The sequence below is a fragment of the Rhinolophus hipposideros genome, assembly GCF_964194185.1.
Source record: "Rhinolophus hipposideros genome assembly, chromosome: 1".
Classification (NCBI taxonomy): domain Eukaryota; kingdom Metazoa; phylum Chordata; class Mammalia; order Chiroptera; family Rhinolophidae; genus Rhinolophus; species Rhinolophus hipposideros.
Genome location: NC_138047.1, coordinates 26,754,074 through 26,767,917, shown reverse-complemented (window position 1 = coordinate 26,767,917; position 13,844 = coordinate 26,754,074). Strand labels below are relative to the sequence as shown.

The window sequence follows — 13,844 nt, the reverse complement described above, 5'->3', positions numbered from 1 at the left end:
TGACAGAAGCATGAGCATCTCATCTTTAGGAATATTTTTATTTTTAGCTTAAATTTACCAAAAAAATTCCAAGTATCAATGATTTCATTTTTTCCATACTTGAAGCTCAAGTATTTTCAAAAAGAGGGTGGAGTAAAAAATAGAGATTAAAAAGTCTACAGCCAAGTAGCACTTTGGAGAACACACAAGAGAAATCATTCCTGAGAATCCATTCATTCTTTCCTTTCAGATCCCAAAGAAAGTGTTTTTAAACATTAAAAAAATTAAAATGGGTGGCTATTTAAATGTGCTTTGGTTTTACATGACCTTGCATTAAGGCTTAAGTGGGGTGAACAATTTATATGCAAATTTTTAAATTCACTGAAAAAGCAGAAAATACACTTAAAATAAATTGACCTGATATAAAGCACAGAAGAAAAAACAATAAGCTTAAGAAATGCTTCAGAGATCTGACATTAAAAACCCAAAGCATAAACTGTTATGGTGAGAATACAGATAACCCCCAGGATGAGGCATTCAGCTGTCACATTTCTAGACTTTTTAGGTTCCCAGGTTGATTTCTAACTAAGATTTTCTTAATTGGTGGATATTCAATTTATATAATTCATCCTCAAGAACAGAGTATCTTTCATATTAAATACTATGGAAATAGGGAGAATGCTACAGATAAAATATACATGCTTTGGAAAGTAACCTTCCTGGAAATTTTATATAAAACCAACTTGGCAGGCATTCCATAATCTTTTTATAAAGCTGGGTTAAAAAAAATTACTAAACGGGATTTTGCAAACATTTTGACATCTCCATACATCTTGTGAGTTTCCTGGTAATCCTGGATTTTGTGGCTTTCCCAGAATTTTCAAACAGACATTAAGTTATATAAATTGTGCATTCCATGAACGAATTAAGGGCCTTTTTGACCTAAATGATTAAGTTTGTCTTTTTCTGCTTGTCTCTATTTTTCCTTTTCACCCACTGAAGAGTTTCCAACATATGGTTTTAACTGTGAATTTGGCTGGGGTTCTCACAAGACATTCTGTCACTGGGAACATGACAACCAAGTGCAACTCAAGTGGAGTGTGTTGACCAGCAAAACGGGACCTATCCAGGATCACACAGGTAATGCAGAGTTCACTGTGGCCTCATTTCTTTGAATTAGAGGTCTCACTGTGGAGGGTTTCTGAGATGTGAGAATTTAGGGGGTTAGAAAATGCTGCAGAGCATTTACTCATGCCTTTATTTTCTGGAATTAACCAAAATCTCTTTCCTAGTAGAGATATTCTTAGGCCAATAGGTAGAAAATGCTGATTAAATTTGGCAACTGATTGGCCTCCCTGAAAAATAGCAAACTGGGCAAAGATATGTGAATTAATACCTGTTTTATACTTTTTCTGAGCTTTCTTAATGAAAAATTCAACATATTCAAAAGTAGAAAAGAAATAGTAAAACAAACCCTACATATGTATACCCCAACTTCAACAATTATCAAATCATAGGACTCTTAGTTTATCTCTCTCATCCCTGACACTGGGCTATCTTGAAGCAAGTTCAGACATATATTAGTTATTTACAGCTAATCAAACAAAGAGTGAGCTTAATTCTTACTCTCTCTGTGGACACTTGAAGTGGTGGTGGATAAAGATGGGATGGCATTCTTATTCCTTTGGGAAAGATTTTAAATCTAAGCAGGTAGAAACCTCACTACACTCCAGCTCACAAACCACCACCCCTTCTGTCTTACTTTCCCTCTAAGATTAATTACTTAAGGAAGGATGGATTGGGGGAGAGAGGGAACTGACAGGCACTCCAGTGAACTCATCTATTCACTTCCATCTTGTTTTCTTCCTAGTTATTTCATCTTGAAGTATGGTGTAAACAACCAGCAGTGTCTTGCAAAATCACACATACATCCTCTCTCTCTCTCTCTCTCTCTCTCTCTCTCTCTCTCTCTCTCTCTCTCTCTCTCTCTCTCTCTCTCACACACACACACACACACACACACACACACACACAGACACACACACACATACACAAGGAACACCCAACCCAAAAACATCTACCCTACTCATCGATGCTCACAGAACTGCTTACTCACGTAGTAGTTTCCCAAAGATACCCCAGAGGGGCCATTGCTATTGCTGACAAATCTCATTGAGCAAAGTTCCCCTCAATGCTTGTGCTTTGGGCAAGTGGGTCAGTGGGCCAGTGAATGGGCAGAGGGTACTTCATGCCTTTCCTATTTTGTTGTTCACTTTTCCCCCAGTAAATATAACTATTAAGTAGGTTGAATAGGCCTCCTTCCCCCACAGCCTAGCTCCTTTCCTAATGAGAATGACAGGGAAATTGGATAAAATTGGACTCCTTCAATTCTGAGACACTTTCAATTGAATCTTAAGACAAGCAGGTTTAGAAAACTTAAAATACTTTGACTGTAAATGGCACTGTACATATAAATGGCATCAAATTAACCAAATGCAATTAGCTGGAATGAAGGCAGTAATGGTGGAAAAATTGATGCAAAGTGGAGCAAAATGGCTCAGTAGGATCTGACATTCAAAGGAGGTTAAAAGCTATGTTACCAAGAGACAAAAGCTAAAAGGCTTGCAGAAGTAAAGTGCTAATTGAGAAAATGAAGACAGAGTTCCTGACCCAGAACTGTGATCAAACCCCTGAAAGGAAAAATATTAGTGCTTTATGCGTTGAGTATAAGAAAAGGAGGGCTTGTCTTAGATTAACAGCTGATAAATATGATTCCTTCAGAAGGGTTTGTCTTTTTTGTTCTCCCAGACACCCAGATTTACTTGGCTATACTGCCAAGCCTGCCCTAACTAGAAAGAGCCTCCCACTGCACTAGAAACACAATCATTTGCCAAGAGATGCGTGAGCCTGACATCTGAAAGGCAGAAACTTATTAACATGAAAACGATCTAGATGAAAAGAACCCTACACAGCACGCATGCACACAGACAACATTAGATAGTGTGCAGCACTTTGCAAATCATACACGAAGATTTTTATTTTTTAATTAACACTACCTAGGTACAATATCCTGTTGCCCAATTTTGAATGTATTTAAAGGAATCCCACTTGGCTTAATGCGACTTCTGAGAATGAAGCAAGGTATCTCCTCCCACAGGATTCATGAAGCCCCGCATGTTCCCATGTTCACTGAGCATGTGTTATTTGAGTAGCCTGTCACATGGCAGATGCTGTGTGGGGCACTGGAGAGACACCTACCAAGGAGCGTGGCCCTCCCTTTCAGGAGCTCATAGTCTGGTTGTGGGTGGTAAACAACCACAGTGCAGTGGAATGAGGCTACCCAGTGGCGATCATCAGTGGTGAAAGGTAACATAGAAGAGGACAGAGAGAGCAGTCCTTACTCAGAGACAGTGTAAACTTGGCTTGAATAGGGAATGATGTGCAGATGTGAAGAGGACACTGTGTTTCAGTGGATTGCCAGTGGTGTGGTTTGGACAGATTCCTGTGTGAAGCAGTTAGATGTGTGGCAGGGGAGGTGTGGCCTTGTGTGCTACAGGAAGAAGTGTGGATGGGCTGAAGACAGTGAGGAGCCAGAGAAATGTTTGAAGCAGAAAAGTGACGTGAGCCAATTTTTCAAAGTCCACAATGGCAGCAGGGCTGCAGCCAGTACAGATTTCAGTCTTCCTCCTTCTACCCATGTCCAGTCTTCTTCTTTCTACCATTTATTCTCTGACTTGCTCAAATAAACTTCATGGGCTAATAAATGCATTTCCTCTCTGCAGATCTCCAACTTCCATCTTTTTCCATAAGATTGGCAGTGGTGGGAGCAGGCAGAGGAAAGATGGGTGCATTGTTTACCTCCGTCTTAGTGGAGTGATCCACTAGTCATCTCAGTGAAATGGTGTTGTCACTCACACAGGTGACTTCCACTTGGTCAATTAGTGGGATAAGACAAACCCCAGGCGTGTCTGAGTGTCTGAGGGTCACAGAGGACCCTCCACAAACACAGAGAGCATCACACGTATTGCTGGAGCTATGATTTCTATTTCCACCCTCCTTTTATTATTCCACCCGTTGGTTTCATTAAGCGTGTTTTGGTGTGATCGCATATAAGCAGCCAGGTGAGGGTCGAAACTGCCCGCTGGACGCTGTTGACACAGGCGAGCAGATACAAGGATGTGCCCACATATGCATAGTGAAAAATTATGTCACAAATACACAAGCCTCCAGGACAGCCAGCAAAACAGACCACTGTCTACTGAGGTCTGAGCGTCAGATTCACACTTACATCAGGTGAGGCATAGAGTAGGTAATTTCTGTGTGCAGAGCAAACAGTGAAACATGAATTGTGTGTTTAGACCAGGTGGTAGCAGGAGGAAATGTTCCCACTGGGGGTAATTAAAAGCAAAGCCAAGAGTAAGTCCTCACAGTTCTGCAAGTGTCTGTGTTGTCAAAATGCCATGTTCTAATAAGCCTCGAAAATGCAACCTTGCCTTTCTGTGAACCAGAAGCCTCCATCACACAGGAGCGGGAACACAAGTGAGATTCAAGCTCTCAGGTTTATTTCAGGAATTTATTTATAAAATAAACTAGTGAAAAATAATCTGAATTGGGAAAAGGAAATCACTAGATTATTTGGAAAAACTGCAGCTTTAGTATTATCAAGCTGTTGTTATAGTGACCAAAGCATCATCAACCAGAAGTCCTGTGCTCGAACGATAAATAAGAATACATCTAAACTATTCTGTTTAATGTCTGTGTTCACACAGGTGCTGCTGAAGCAATCTTAAAGTTGCATGAAAATAGGTCTGCCCTCTGCTTTCAGTCTGCTTGCAACAGTGCAAAGGCTGATTTAATCACAGCCCAGGTCCCTATGACGATGCATTCCCAATGTGTGGTATCTGACGTAGTGTTGCTTTGCAGTCTTCCTCCAATCACATGTCCATTCACAGAAGCTTAGAGCTGAGCTCTGGGTACCAAAGAGGCTACCCAACAACTGCATACCGTTCCCTTTCCACAGCGGGTTTGGGTTCTTGGTGCTCAGCCCAGGAGAGAAGGCTTGAGTGGGGGAAATTGAAAGAAAAGAGATAAAGGAGTCATAAATTTGGCCACTTTCCCTGACAGTTGTTTTTGTGGCAGCAGGAGATGGCAACTTCATCTACTCCCAAGCTGATGAAAACCAGAAGGGCAAAGTGGCTCGCCTGGTGAGCCCTGTGGTTTATTCCCAGAACTCTGCCCATTGCATGACCTTCTGGTATCACATGTCTGGTTCCAACGTGGGCACACTGAGGGTCAAACTGCGCTACCAGAAGCCAGAGGAGTATGACCAGCTGGTCTGGATGGCCATTGGACACCAAGGAGACCACTGGAAGGAAGGGCGTGTCCTGCTCCACAAATCTCTGAAACTTTACCAGGTAAACCCCTTCCCTGAGGTGGGCAGGGCAGCTGCTTCGGGGACACTGAGGTCGTATTTTGAAGGTTATCAAATGAGATGCTGGAATCACCCCAGAAATTATTTCAGGGGTTTCCTGAACATGAGATATTGCTGCAACGATGATAATCTCAGTAGTGCATTTCAGTCTCCTAGATTACAGGAATAGAACCAGTTTGCTGAGATAAAGGGAAATGCTACTTTTCATCTATTTCTGTTTGTCTCAATGATCATTCCTTTTATTTGCTGCTCTTTACAGTTTTAAATTTTGTATCATAAAAAGAGAGTGTGAGGAGTTTTATGCCATCACCAAGGCAGTTAATAAGGATCTGACAGCAAAGCATGTGCTTTTGCGAAATCTCAGGCATTTAATTTATGTGCCATAGCTTGAGCTGAACAAGCATTTATAAACACTGTTATTTGGGACTGAACATTTAAGTACTATGAAAATGATCTCATTTTGATAGGTGATTTTTGAGGGCGAAATCGGAAAAGGAAACTTTGGTGGGATTGCAGTGGATGACATCAGTATTAACAACCACATTTCACAAGAGGACTGTGCAAGTAAGTACAAGTGCTGTAGACACCTACGGAGCACTTGCCCAGAGCATGTCTCTTTCCATGGGCTGGTCGTTGTCTTGCTCATTTAGACCTAGAACTTCAATGTGGGCTGTGAGCACACCATATGAAATGTATATTCTGGTGCAACAGGGCAATAATCAGGTCAGTTTATCTTTAGGTACCCCATTACCTAACCTAGTTCATTTAGAATGTCTGGTTGGTACCTACAAAACTACGTTATGATGTGGAATCCAAACATCATACATAGCAAAGAAGAAAATCTCCGTCTACAGACTCTATACACCGGGCCAAAACAATCTGATGAAAAGTAGAAAACTCAGACATCTGGATAATTCCAAAAATCTGGGTGCATAAACAAAACAGCAGGCCTTTGAAAATTTTAATCCCAGTGAATTTAATTAAGATTACAGTTTAATGAACCATAGAAGCCATAATTCTTTGCTTTATTACAAATAAGTAAATATTTCTGTCTCCGAAAATAGTTGAAATGATTCAAAAGAATAAATGAAATTTAGAAATTTTGCCTAGTATTTCAGAGTTTATGGTGTTTATCGGTCTGGTGTGTATGGATAAAAGTCTGACATAGAAAGCCAATTCATATTGTCTAGTTCTTGATATATAATTATAAATAGCATCATTAATGGCAATGTAATAGCACAGTAATTAGTCTTGAGTTCCGTTTGCTACACTTAAACTTTGTTATATATTATTATATAATAGGATGTTAATTGTCACCAACTGGAATATGCTGATTGGGTGAATTTAAGACAAAGGAGGCCTACTGGCTATGATGGGTTTTTGGTCGTTTCAGCAATTTACAAGGCATTTACTATGCAATATATTAAATATACATAATCTGTAAAGTGGCAATAATTTGGTAGGGTTGATTGAAGAAATTGGGGGGAATAAAAGAGCTGTGAATAAAAATCTGCTTTTGCGTACTGTGTAAGAAAATCTATTTAATGCCATACTAGTTAGCAAATCTTCACGGAAAATGATAAGGCTTAATATTTCAGTTGCAACTACTTTACAAATGACCCACATTCAAGTCGCATTGCTGTCAAACAATGTATTTCATGTAGCTAGCTACACAGTGCATGGTAATACCATCGCTCTCCTATTCCAAGATGAGAGTGATGATGGTTATGTTTTTGGAATGTAGAGCTAACTTCACAAACTAAAACAAACAAACAAATTCAATTCAGTTCAACAAGTTATAACTGACAACCTACCGTATGCAAAGCGGCATCCAGTGCTCCAGTGAACATATGGAGAGCTAAGACAGTTCTATGAGCCTTTTTCTTTTCACGTGTCTGGTCTAATTAGCTGTAGTTGTCACTAGGCATAGTACTCAAAAAGTCACAACTAAAATACCATTAATACACTTAATGTTGTAGTGCCATTAAAAAGATGTCTAAAGTAATTATATAATTAGTCATCAAATATGTATTTTCAAATATTCAGCCATGGATGCTATAAGATTATCAACTAGTTATTGATCATTCATGCATTAATTCAACAACTATTTATTGAGGCACCTATCATGTTCCGGACACTGTTCTTTTGAGTACAATAAACAAAGTACTCAAAAGCCCCTTCCTTCTACTCAGAACCATAAAGGATGCCTGCCAGACTCCACTTTTTCCAGAGATTTTTTTTTTTTTTGTAAGACACAGGACACAGTTGCTGGCATACTGTTTAGGAAATCAAACTAACACTCATCAAACTTAGGAAGCTGTTATCTACAAAAGCACAGTCTGGTAGCCATATGAACAACCCCACTTCTGTTTCCTATTTTCACCAGATTTCCCCCACACTCCAGACGCCAAAACCATTTCTGTCTACCCTTCTCTTCTAAAATAACACACTCTGCTATCAGCAGAGATACCTGGATTTAGATGTGACACCAACTTAATAGTCACTGAACACCACCTTGCTATTGCTTTACAGTTACATGGTACAGGCGATTGCACTAACCCAGCTGAGCCCTTGGGGTGTGTGTGTGTGTGTGTGTGTGTGTGTGTGTGTGTGTGTGTGTGCTAGGGTTTATGTTGTTTGTATGTATTATATTTTGTTGGCAGTTCAAATATCTCTTTCAATTTTGTTTGACTTATCAGGACCCGCAGACCTGGATAAAAAGAACACAGAAAATAAAATTGATGAAACAGGTAAATTTGTCTTCGTGACCAACATTAAAAAAAATTTTTCTGTGGCTTTCATTATATTTATAAAGAAACTTTCTGGAACTCTAATATACTAGTATATCAAAGTGGTGCAAATAAAATACATCATTACCCATGATACTGTGGATTAGACTGTTGTCACACAGGGCCCTCTCCTAAGCTGCCCTGAAGACTTGGGGAGCCTCTCTGACAAATCTGACTTGTGTACATGGTTGAGCCCAGGGGAAGGGTGGCAGCCCTAGCCCTTCCCTCCCTGAGCTAGAAGAGAACTTAGAGGATAATCAAGTAACCAGTCTCATTTTATCACGATGGAAACAGGAAACTAGTGAAGGCTATGACTTACCAAAGACCTACAATGATTTTCACACAGTAATGTGAAAACAACCCAAATGTTTATGTCTGGTTGACATCCAGATACGGTCTTTAAAGGACTGGAGCCCAGTGTCTGTGATAATGTGTTGAATTTGGTCCATCTGTTCCCATCCTCCTCTACAGGAACCCTAGTTTTGTGATAATGATGATGATGATGATAAGGATTTATTGAGGAGCTGGTATGTTCCAAGCACCTTATATACATTATCTTTTCTAATTATCTTTTCTCACAGCTGCTCTCTGAGGTATAATTATTCCCATTTTCAGATGATGAGACTGAAATTCAGAGCAGTGACTTCTCTTAAGTAGCATAGCTAACTCGGTGGTAGACTTGGACTTGCTTGAAAATGTGTTTTCTTTGAACACTCTTTTGTGATCAAATTGAAGACTTTGATCAGACTTAGGCCTTGTCTGACATTATTTTATTGCCAGAAGTTTCCTCACCTCCAGGCTAGCAGCTGTGGGGTGTTGGACAGTTGCTCCACTGTTGCTCTCAGCTGCTCCCGCAGCTCTGCACCCTGCTCAGAAACGTTAGCATCTATTGCTATTAGCAATGTTGTCCTACTATAGCCAGATTTGGACTTGATAGAAACAGATAAATATAGCGCTATACTATGCTGTTAGTAATATTTACACGTGGATCATTTAGCTTAGTTACATAGCCCGCCTAGAGGTTGTTTCAAAACAATGTTTCATCAAGGGAGAGAATATTAATATGCCCCCATGGCTTGTTTGCCCCTGTTTAGGGACTTGCAGCTCATATTTTTAGTTTTCGTTGATTGGAATCTTTGTTGATCAGAACACCACTAAGTAAACACCGTGTACATTACACATTAATATTTTAGTCTCGTTTCTAGTACCAGGTAATTAGGCTCAAAGCTCCCATGTTCATAATTTCTCATGTTCCACTCTAAAGAAAACATTTCCCCAGTGACTGAACTGCAGGGCAGTGTGACTGTCTCCAGTGAAACCACCAGGCTGCAAAGATGCTGGTTATTCAATGTGTTCTATTCAGCACAACACAGACACGGTCTCCAGACTGGAGCCAGCACCCTTCTAAATGGCAGCAGCAAGCATTCCCATGGTCTGAAAGATCTCTCTTTGTTGAGTGAAATCACTGTAGACTTGGGGGGAAACTTGCTTGACCTGAAGATTTTACATGTGGAAGAACAAACATGTGTTTAAACCACACCGGATACTGGACAGAGAACCCCATGGAAGGGCAGCTTGGAAGGATTCCTCGTGCCTGCTGGGCGATTGGACAAATACAGGAAAGAGTTAAATCCCTCGCCACACAAATGTGTGACTGAGCATTTTGCAAAGTTCAGTGACTGCATATCTGGCCAAGGACTAACAACATAGATTACAATCTAGCACAGATGGCAGGCTGCATGAAATCTGAATTAGATTAGACCATAAACCTCACTGTTTACCCAGAATCAGTTGTTTCCATGTGCTAAGCTAGCTGTCACAGCGCCCCAGTATCCTCACCTCCCACATCTCGATTCCCAGTAGTAAGTGAAACACAAACCTGGGTGTCTCCCATCCATGGAGGAGCCAAACCCCACTTCAGAAATCCCCTGCAGGCTTCTGGGGACAAAACGAGACAAAACGAGACTGTGATTTTCTCCTTTTTCTTTCCCTTTTTGTCTATTTTTCTGTCTACTTCCATCTGGTATGTTGGCAGTGCTCATACAGCCAATTTGTTTTTCTGCACAGGGAGCACCCCAGGATACGAGGACACGGGAGAAGGTGACGAGAACATCTCCAGGAAGCCAGGCAACGTGCTGAAGACCTTGGACCCCATCCTCATCACCATCATAGCCATGAGTGCGCTGGGTGTCCTCCTGGGTGCTGTCTGTGGGGTTGTCCTGTATTGTGCCTGTTGGCACAACGGGATGTCAGAAAGAAACTTATCTGCCCTGGAGAACTATAACTTTGAACTTGTGGATGGCGTGAAGTTGAAAAAAGACAAACTGAACACACAGAGTACTTACTCCGAGGCATGAAGGCAGACAGATGAAAAGTCGAGTCAGAGAACTGAGGTGGAAGGACGTAACTTGAGTGTGTTGATCTTCTTTCACTGTACAGGCTGGAAAATGCGTTGATGACGCTGAGCCAGGCTTTTCTCAGGAGCTTCAATGAGTATGGCCGACAGACAGGAACAAGTTAGCTGTGTTAACAATCGGAATCATGTACAGTCAGCTTTTTTCTGTTGGTTTAATTTGAATAATCAAATGCTGGTGTTGAGACCAAGTATGATTGACTTCATAATTCATTTCGACTCTCCTTCCCCTTCTCTTTCCTCTTTTATGGATTCTTTTCGGAAACTGTGCAAAATCCAAGATGCTGGCGCCAAGTGTATTCAGTGTGGCCCTTTAGACGGACATGCTGCCTGTAGCCCAGTGCCCATAGTGTATGAGAATAACCGCATTTCAGTGGACTCCTGAAGCCGTACCTGTGTATAATTGCCCGCGTCGTGCATAGGCAACGAAGGAGTAGGATGTTTTATTTTTAAGTACTGTAGCCTCAGTACCAGTATAGTGTGTCAGCTCTGTTTACGAAGCAATACCGTCACATTTTCTTGATGTTTTCCAGTGTTGTACTAAACCTCGTGCTTGTGAACTCCATACAAAAAACTGTGCCATCACCAAACACTGCTGGCAACTGGCTGTCCTGTCGACAACCACGTCGAAAAATCCTTGGCACTGGCTAGTCCATGTCCTCTCAAGTGCCTTTTTGTTTGTACTAGTTCGCATTATGTTACATTAACGACCTGCTCTGTTTCTCACTGGTGAAAGCCCTACTCTTTAATCAAACCCTGGTGGCCCACTGACTAAGAAGAAAGTATATTTTAGTGTGAGACGTCAGCCCCGGGGAAGGCAAGGGCTCCGAAGATTTGGCAACGTGGCTTAATTGTTCTGCTTTTTCCATAGTTCGATTTCATGTCTCTTGATCCTTTTGTATAAAGCTGCAATAGTCTCTCCTCTTGTTCTTTCATACGGAATGTATTTTCAAATGTAAACTCTTTCTCTCCTATCTCTCTGTCTTTTTCTCTCTTAGAATTTAAGCATTTGCCATTGTCCAGAAAAGAAATTTGCAGCTTTAACCTGCTGGTAATGGCAAATAATTTTACTAGACTTTATGTTTTAAAATAAATAAGGGAAATTTCTAACTCTGCCCTCCAAAGTCTAACTTTGGTTTTCTTGTTAACTGGTTAAAGTGACAGTATCTTTTTTCCTTAAGCCATTTGTCTGTCTATTCCAATCAAAATGACCTTTGACAGAAATATTTGCATTTAATAGAAATAGTGATAAGTTGAGAGAAGAAATGATATGAACTGGCTTTCAAGTGAGACCCAAAGGAAGGACTGAATACAATTCTCCAAATATCCCAAAACGTGAGATTTTTACATCCAAATATGCAAAAATGACCCATGAGAACCTTCTTGTTTTGGTACTGGGTCAGACAAAGGAAGTGGAAGAAAGAACAGTTAATTTAAGAAAGCGACTATAAATCCTGGTGCCTGGTGGTGAAGTGTTTTTAGATAAGAGGGTGGGGGAAAAATGAGTAAAGTCAAAACAAATGTTTTTTAAAATCCATTCAGCAGAAACCTGAAAAACAGAGACTTGGATAAATGCTTCTAGAAACTTCCAATTGCTCACAAAGAAAAAGCCTGACTTGGGGCTGGGAACACCAAAGCCTCTAACAGCTCAGAGTAGTAAGCATCCTATCAGGCAGCATGTGAATTAATCCAAAGAAGCTTTGGTTGTTTTCAGTGTATTTGTGTCATGCCATGTTGTACATAAGAACTTTTCAATCTTCCTCCCTTCCTGCATTGCTATAGGTCTCACTCAAATATATTTGTGGGAGTCACATTTGCATCATGGACAAGACAGTCCATTCATCTTGGTTTAATTGGATTGAGAATGCCTTTTGTTTCCAGGAAACTATTGATCATTATGTAAGAATAGATTTTTGTCCACAGAGACATTCATTCAGTTGTTATAATCATAGCAGGACAAAAGCACTAAGACTTGATTTTATTTTAAGGCAATGGACTTAAAGTTGTCCTCAGCCAAGGAAAAATGATACTGAAACTTTAAATTTTAAAGTATCTTGCACTGATAAATATATTTAAAAAATATATGTTTATAAAGTTATTAATTTGTAAAGGCAGTGTTACAAAATGTTCAGTTTATATTGTGTTAGATTGTTTCGTAATTTTTAAAGGTGTAAAATAACATATTTTTTCTTTATTGAAATCTATAAAACTTTCTGTAGTAAAATGTTTTCATTTTACTGGTATATTATTGCTTCATGTTTTGTACCATCATAAAATTTTGTGCAAATTTTTTTTACAGAAATTTTTATTTTCTATGACAATATGACACTTGTAAATTGTTGTTTCAAAATGAACAGCGAAGCCTTAACTTTGAATGACATTTGTATTCTCAGACACTGAGTAGCATAAAAACCGCATAGAACTGAACTGTAACTTAAATTCCAAACTATGACTACTACATTCCAAAGAAACAGTTGAATTAAACATTTTCATAAAATATCCCCAAACTGATGGCTTTTATTATATTAGCTTTGTTATTGTTAAAGAAATTGGTATTATTCCAGCATCAAATAACTTTCAAGGTTTTTCTAAGTTCTCTTTTACAAATAATATCCTAATAAGGAGAGAAGATTAAGGAGACATTTCCTGCAGGTAGAAATATCAGCCCAAATTGGACACTTGCCAAGATAAGGAACAGAGAATTTGACCTGATAAATGGAAAATTTTCAACCTTAAATCTTGTGTCAAATGTTCTATATTCCATTAGGTAAAGTTTTATTTTTTAAATGAAATTCACAAATACCTATTGGTAAATGTTGTTCTTGTAAAAAAAAATAGGTAATAAATCTGACAGTGTTTATGCTGTGTCTATCTGAAATTTAGGTGTAAGGCAAAGTTGAGCATGGCATTACAACTGGCCATTTGTAATGCTTAGGAAAAATTCTATTTCATCTGGAACCAAAATAATAGTAATAATAATCATTAATAATAATAATACCAATAATAAAGGTAATAGAAGTATTGAGCCAAAGCATGCTGAATAGGACGCTGTAGAAAGATTGTTTCGATGATATTAACCTACCCTAACCCTCATATCCACAGACCAATAATTCTTTCTTTATCTTCCTTTAACTGTAGGAGAATTTATTTGGAAAGCATAGGAACTCTATGAGAGGTAGGATGCTGTGCACAGCTCTTCGCAGTAAACCAATATTCCCACTTTTCTCTGGAC

The 13,844-nt window shown here is 39.5% G+C and overlaps 1 protein-coding gene across 9 annotated transcripts in view; it reads left to right on the top strand.

Annotated features, from left to right (window-relative positions):
- The window catches only part of NRP1 (neuropilin 1), a 144,195-nt gene extending 130,725 nt beyond the window's left edge, over nucleotides 1-13,470 (top strand). For 5 of the 9 annotated variants that reach the window (XM_081046555.1, XM_081046559.1, XM_081046557.1 and 2 more), the window contains 5 exons: nucleotides 982-1,119; nucleotides 5,122-5,393; nucleotides 5,878-5,974; nucleotides 8,110-8,160; nucleotides 10,267-13,470. In XM_081046555.1, the coding sequence (XP_080902681.1) occupies nucleotides 982-1,119; nucleotides 5,122-5,393; nucleotides 5,878-5,974; nucleotides 8,110-8,160; nucleotides 10,267-10,556 (848 nt within the window). In that variant the 3' untranslated portion in view covers nucleotides 10,557-13,470. Of the gene's footprint in view, nucleotides 1-981; nucleotides 1,120-5,118; nucleotides 5,394-5,877; nucleotides 5,975-8,109; nucleotides 8,161-10,266 lie in introns of all 9 variants that reach the window. The other 4 variants (XM_081046553.1, XM_081046551.1, XM_081046556.1 and 1 more) reach the window with 1 other exon arrangement.
- The last annotated feature ends 374 nt before the right edge of the window (nucleotides 13,471-13,844 follow it).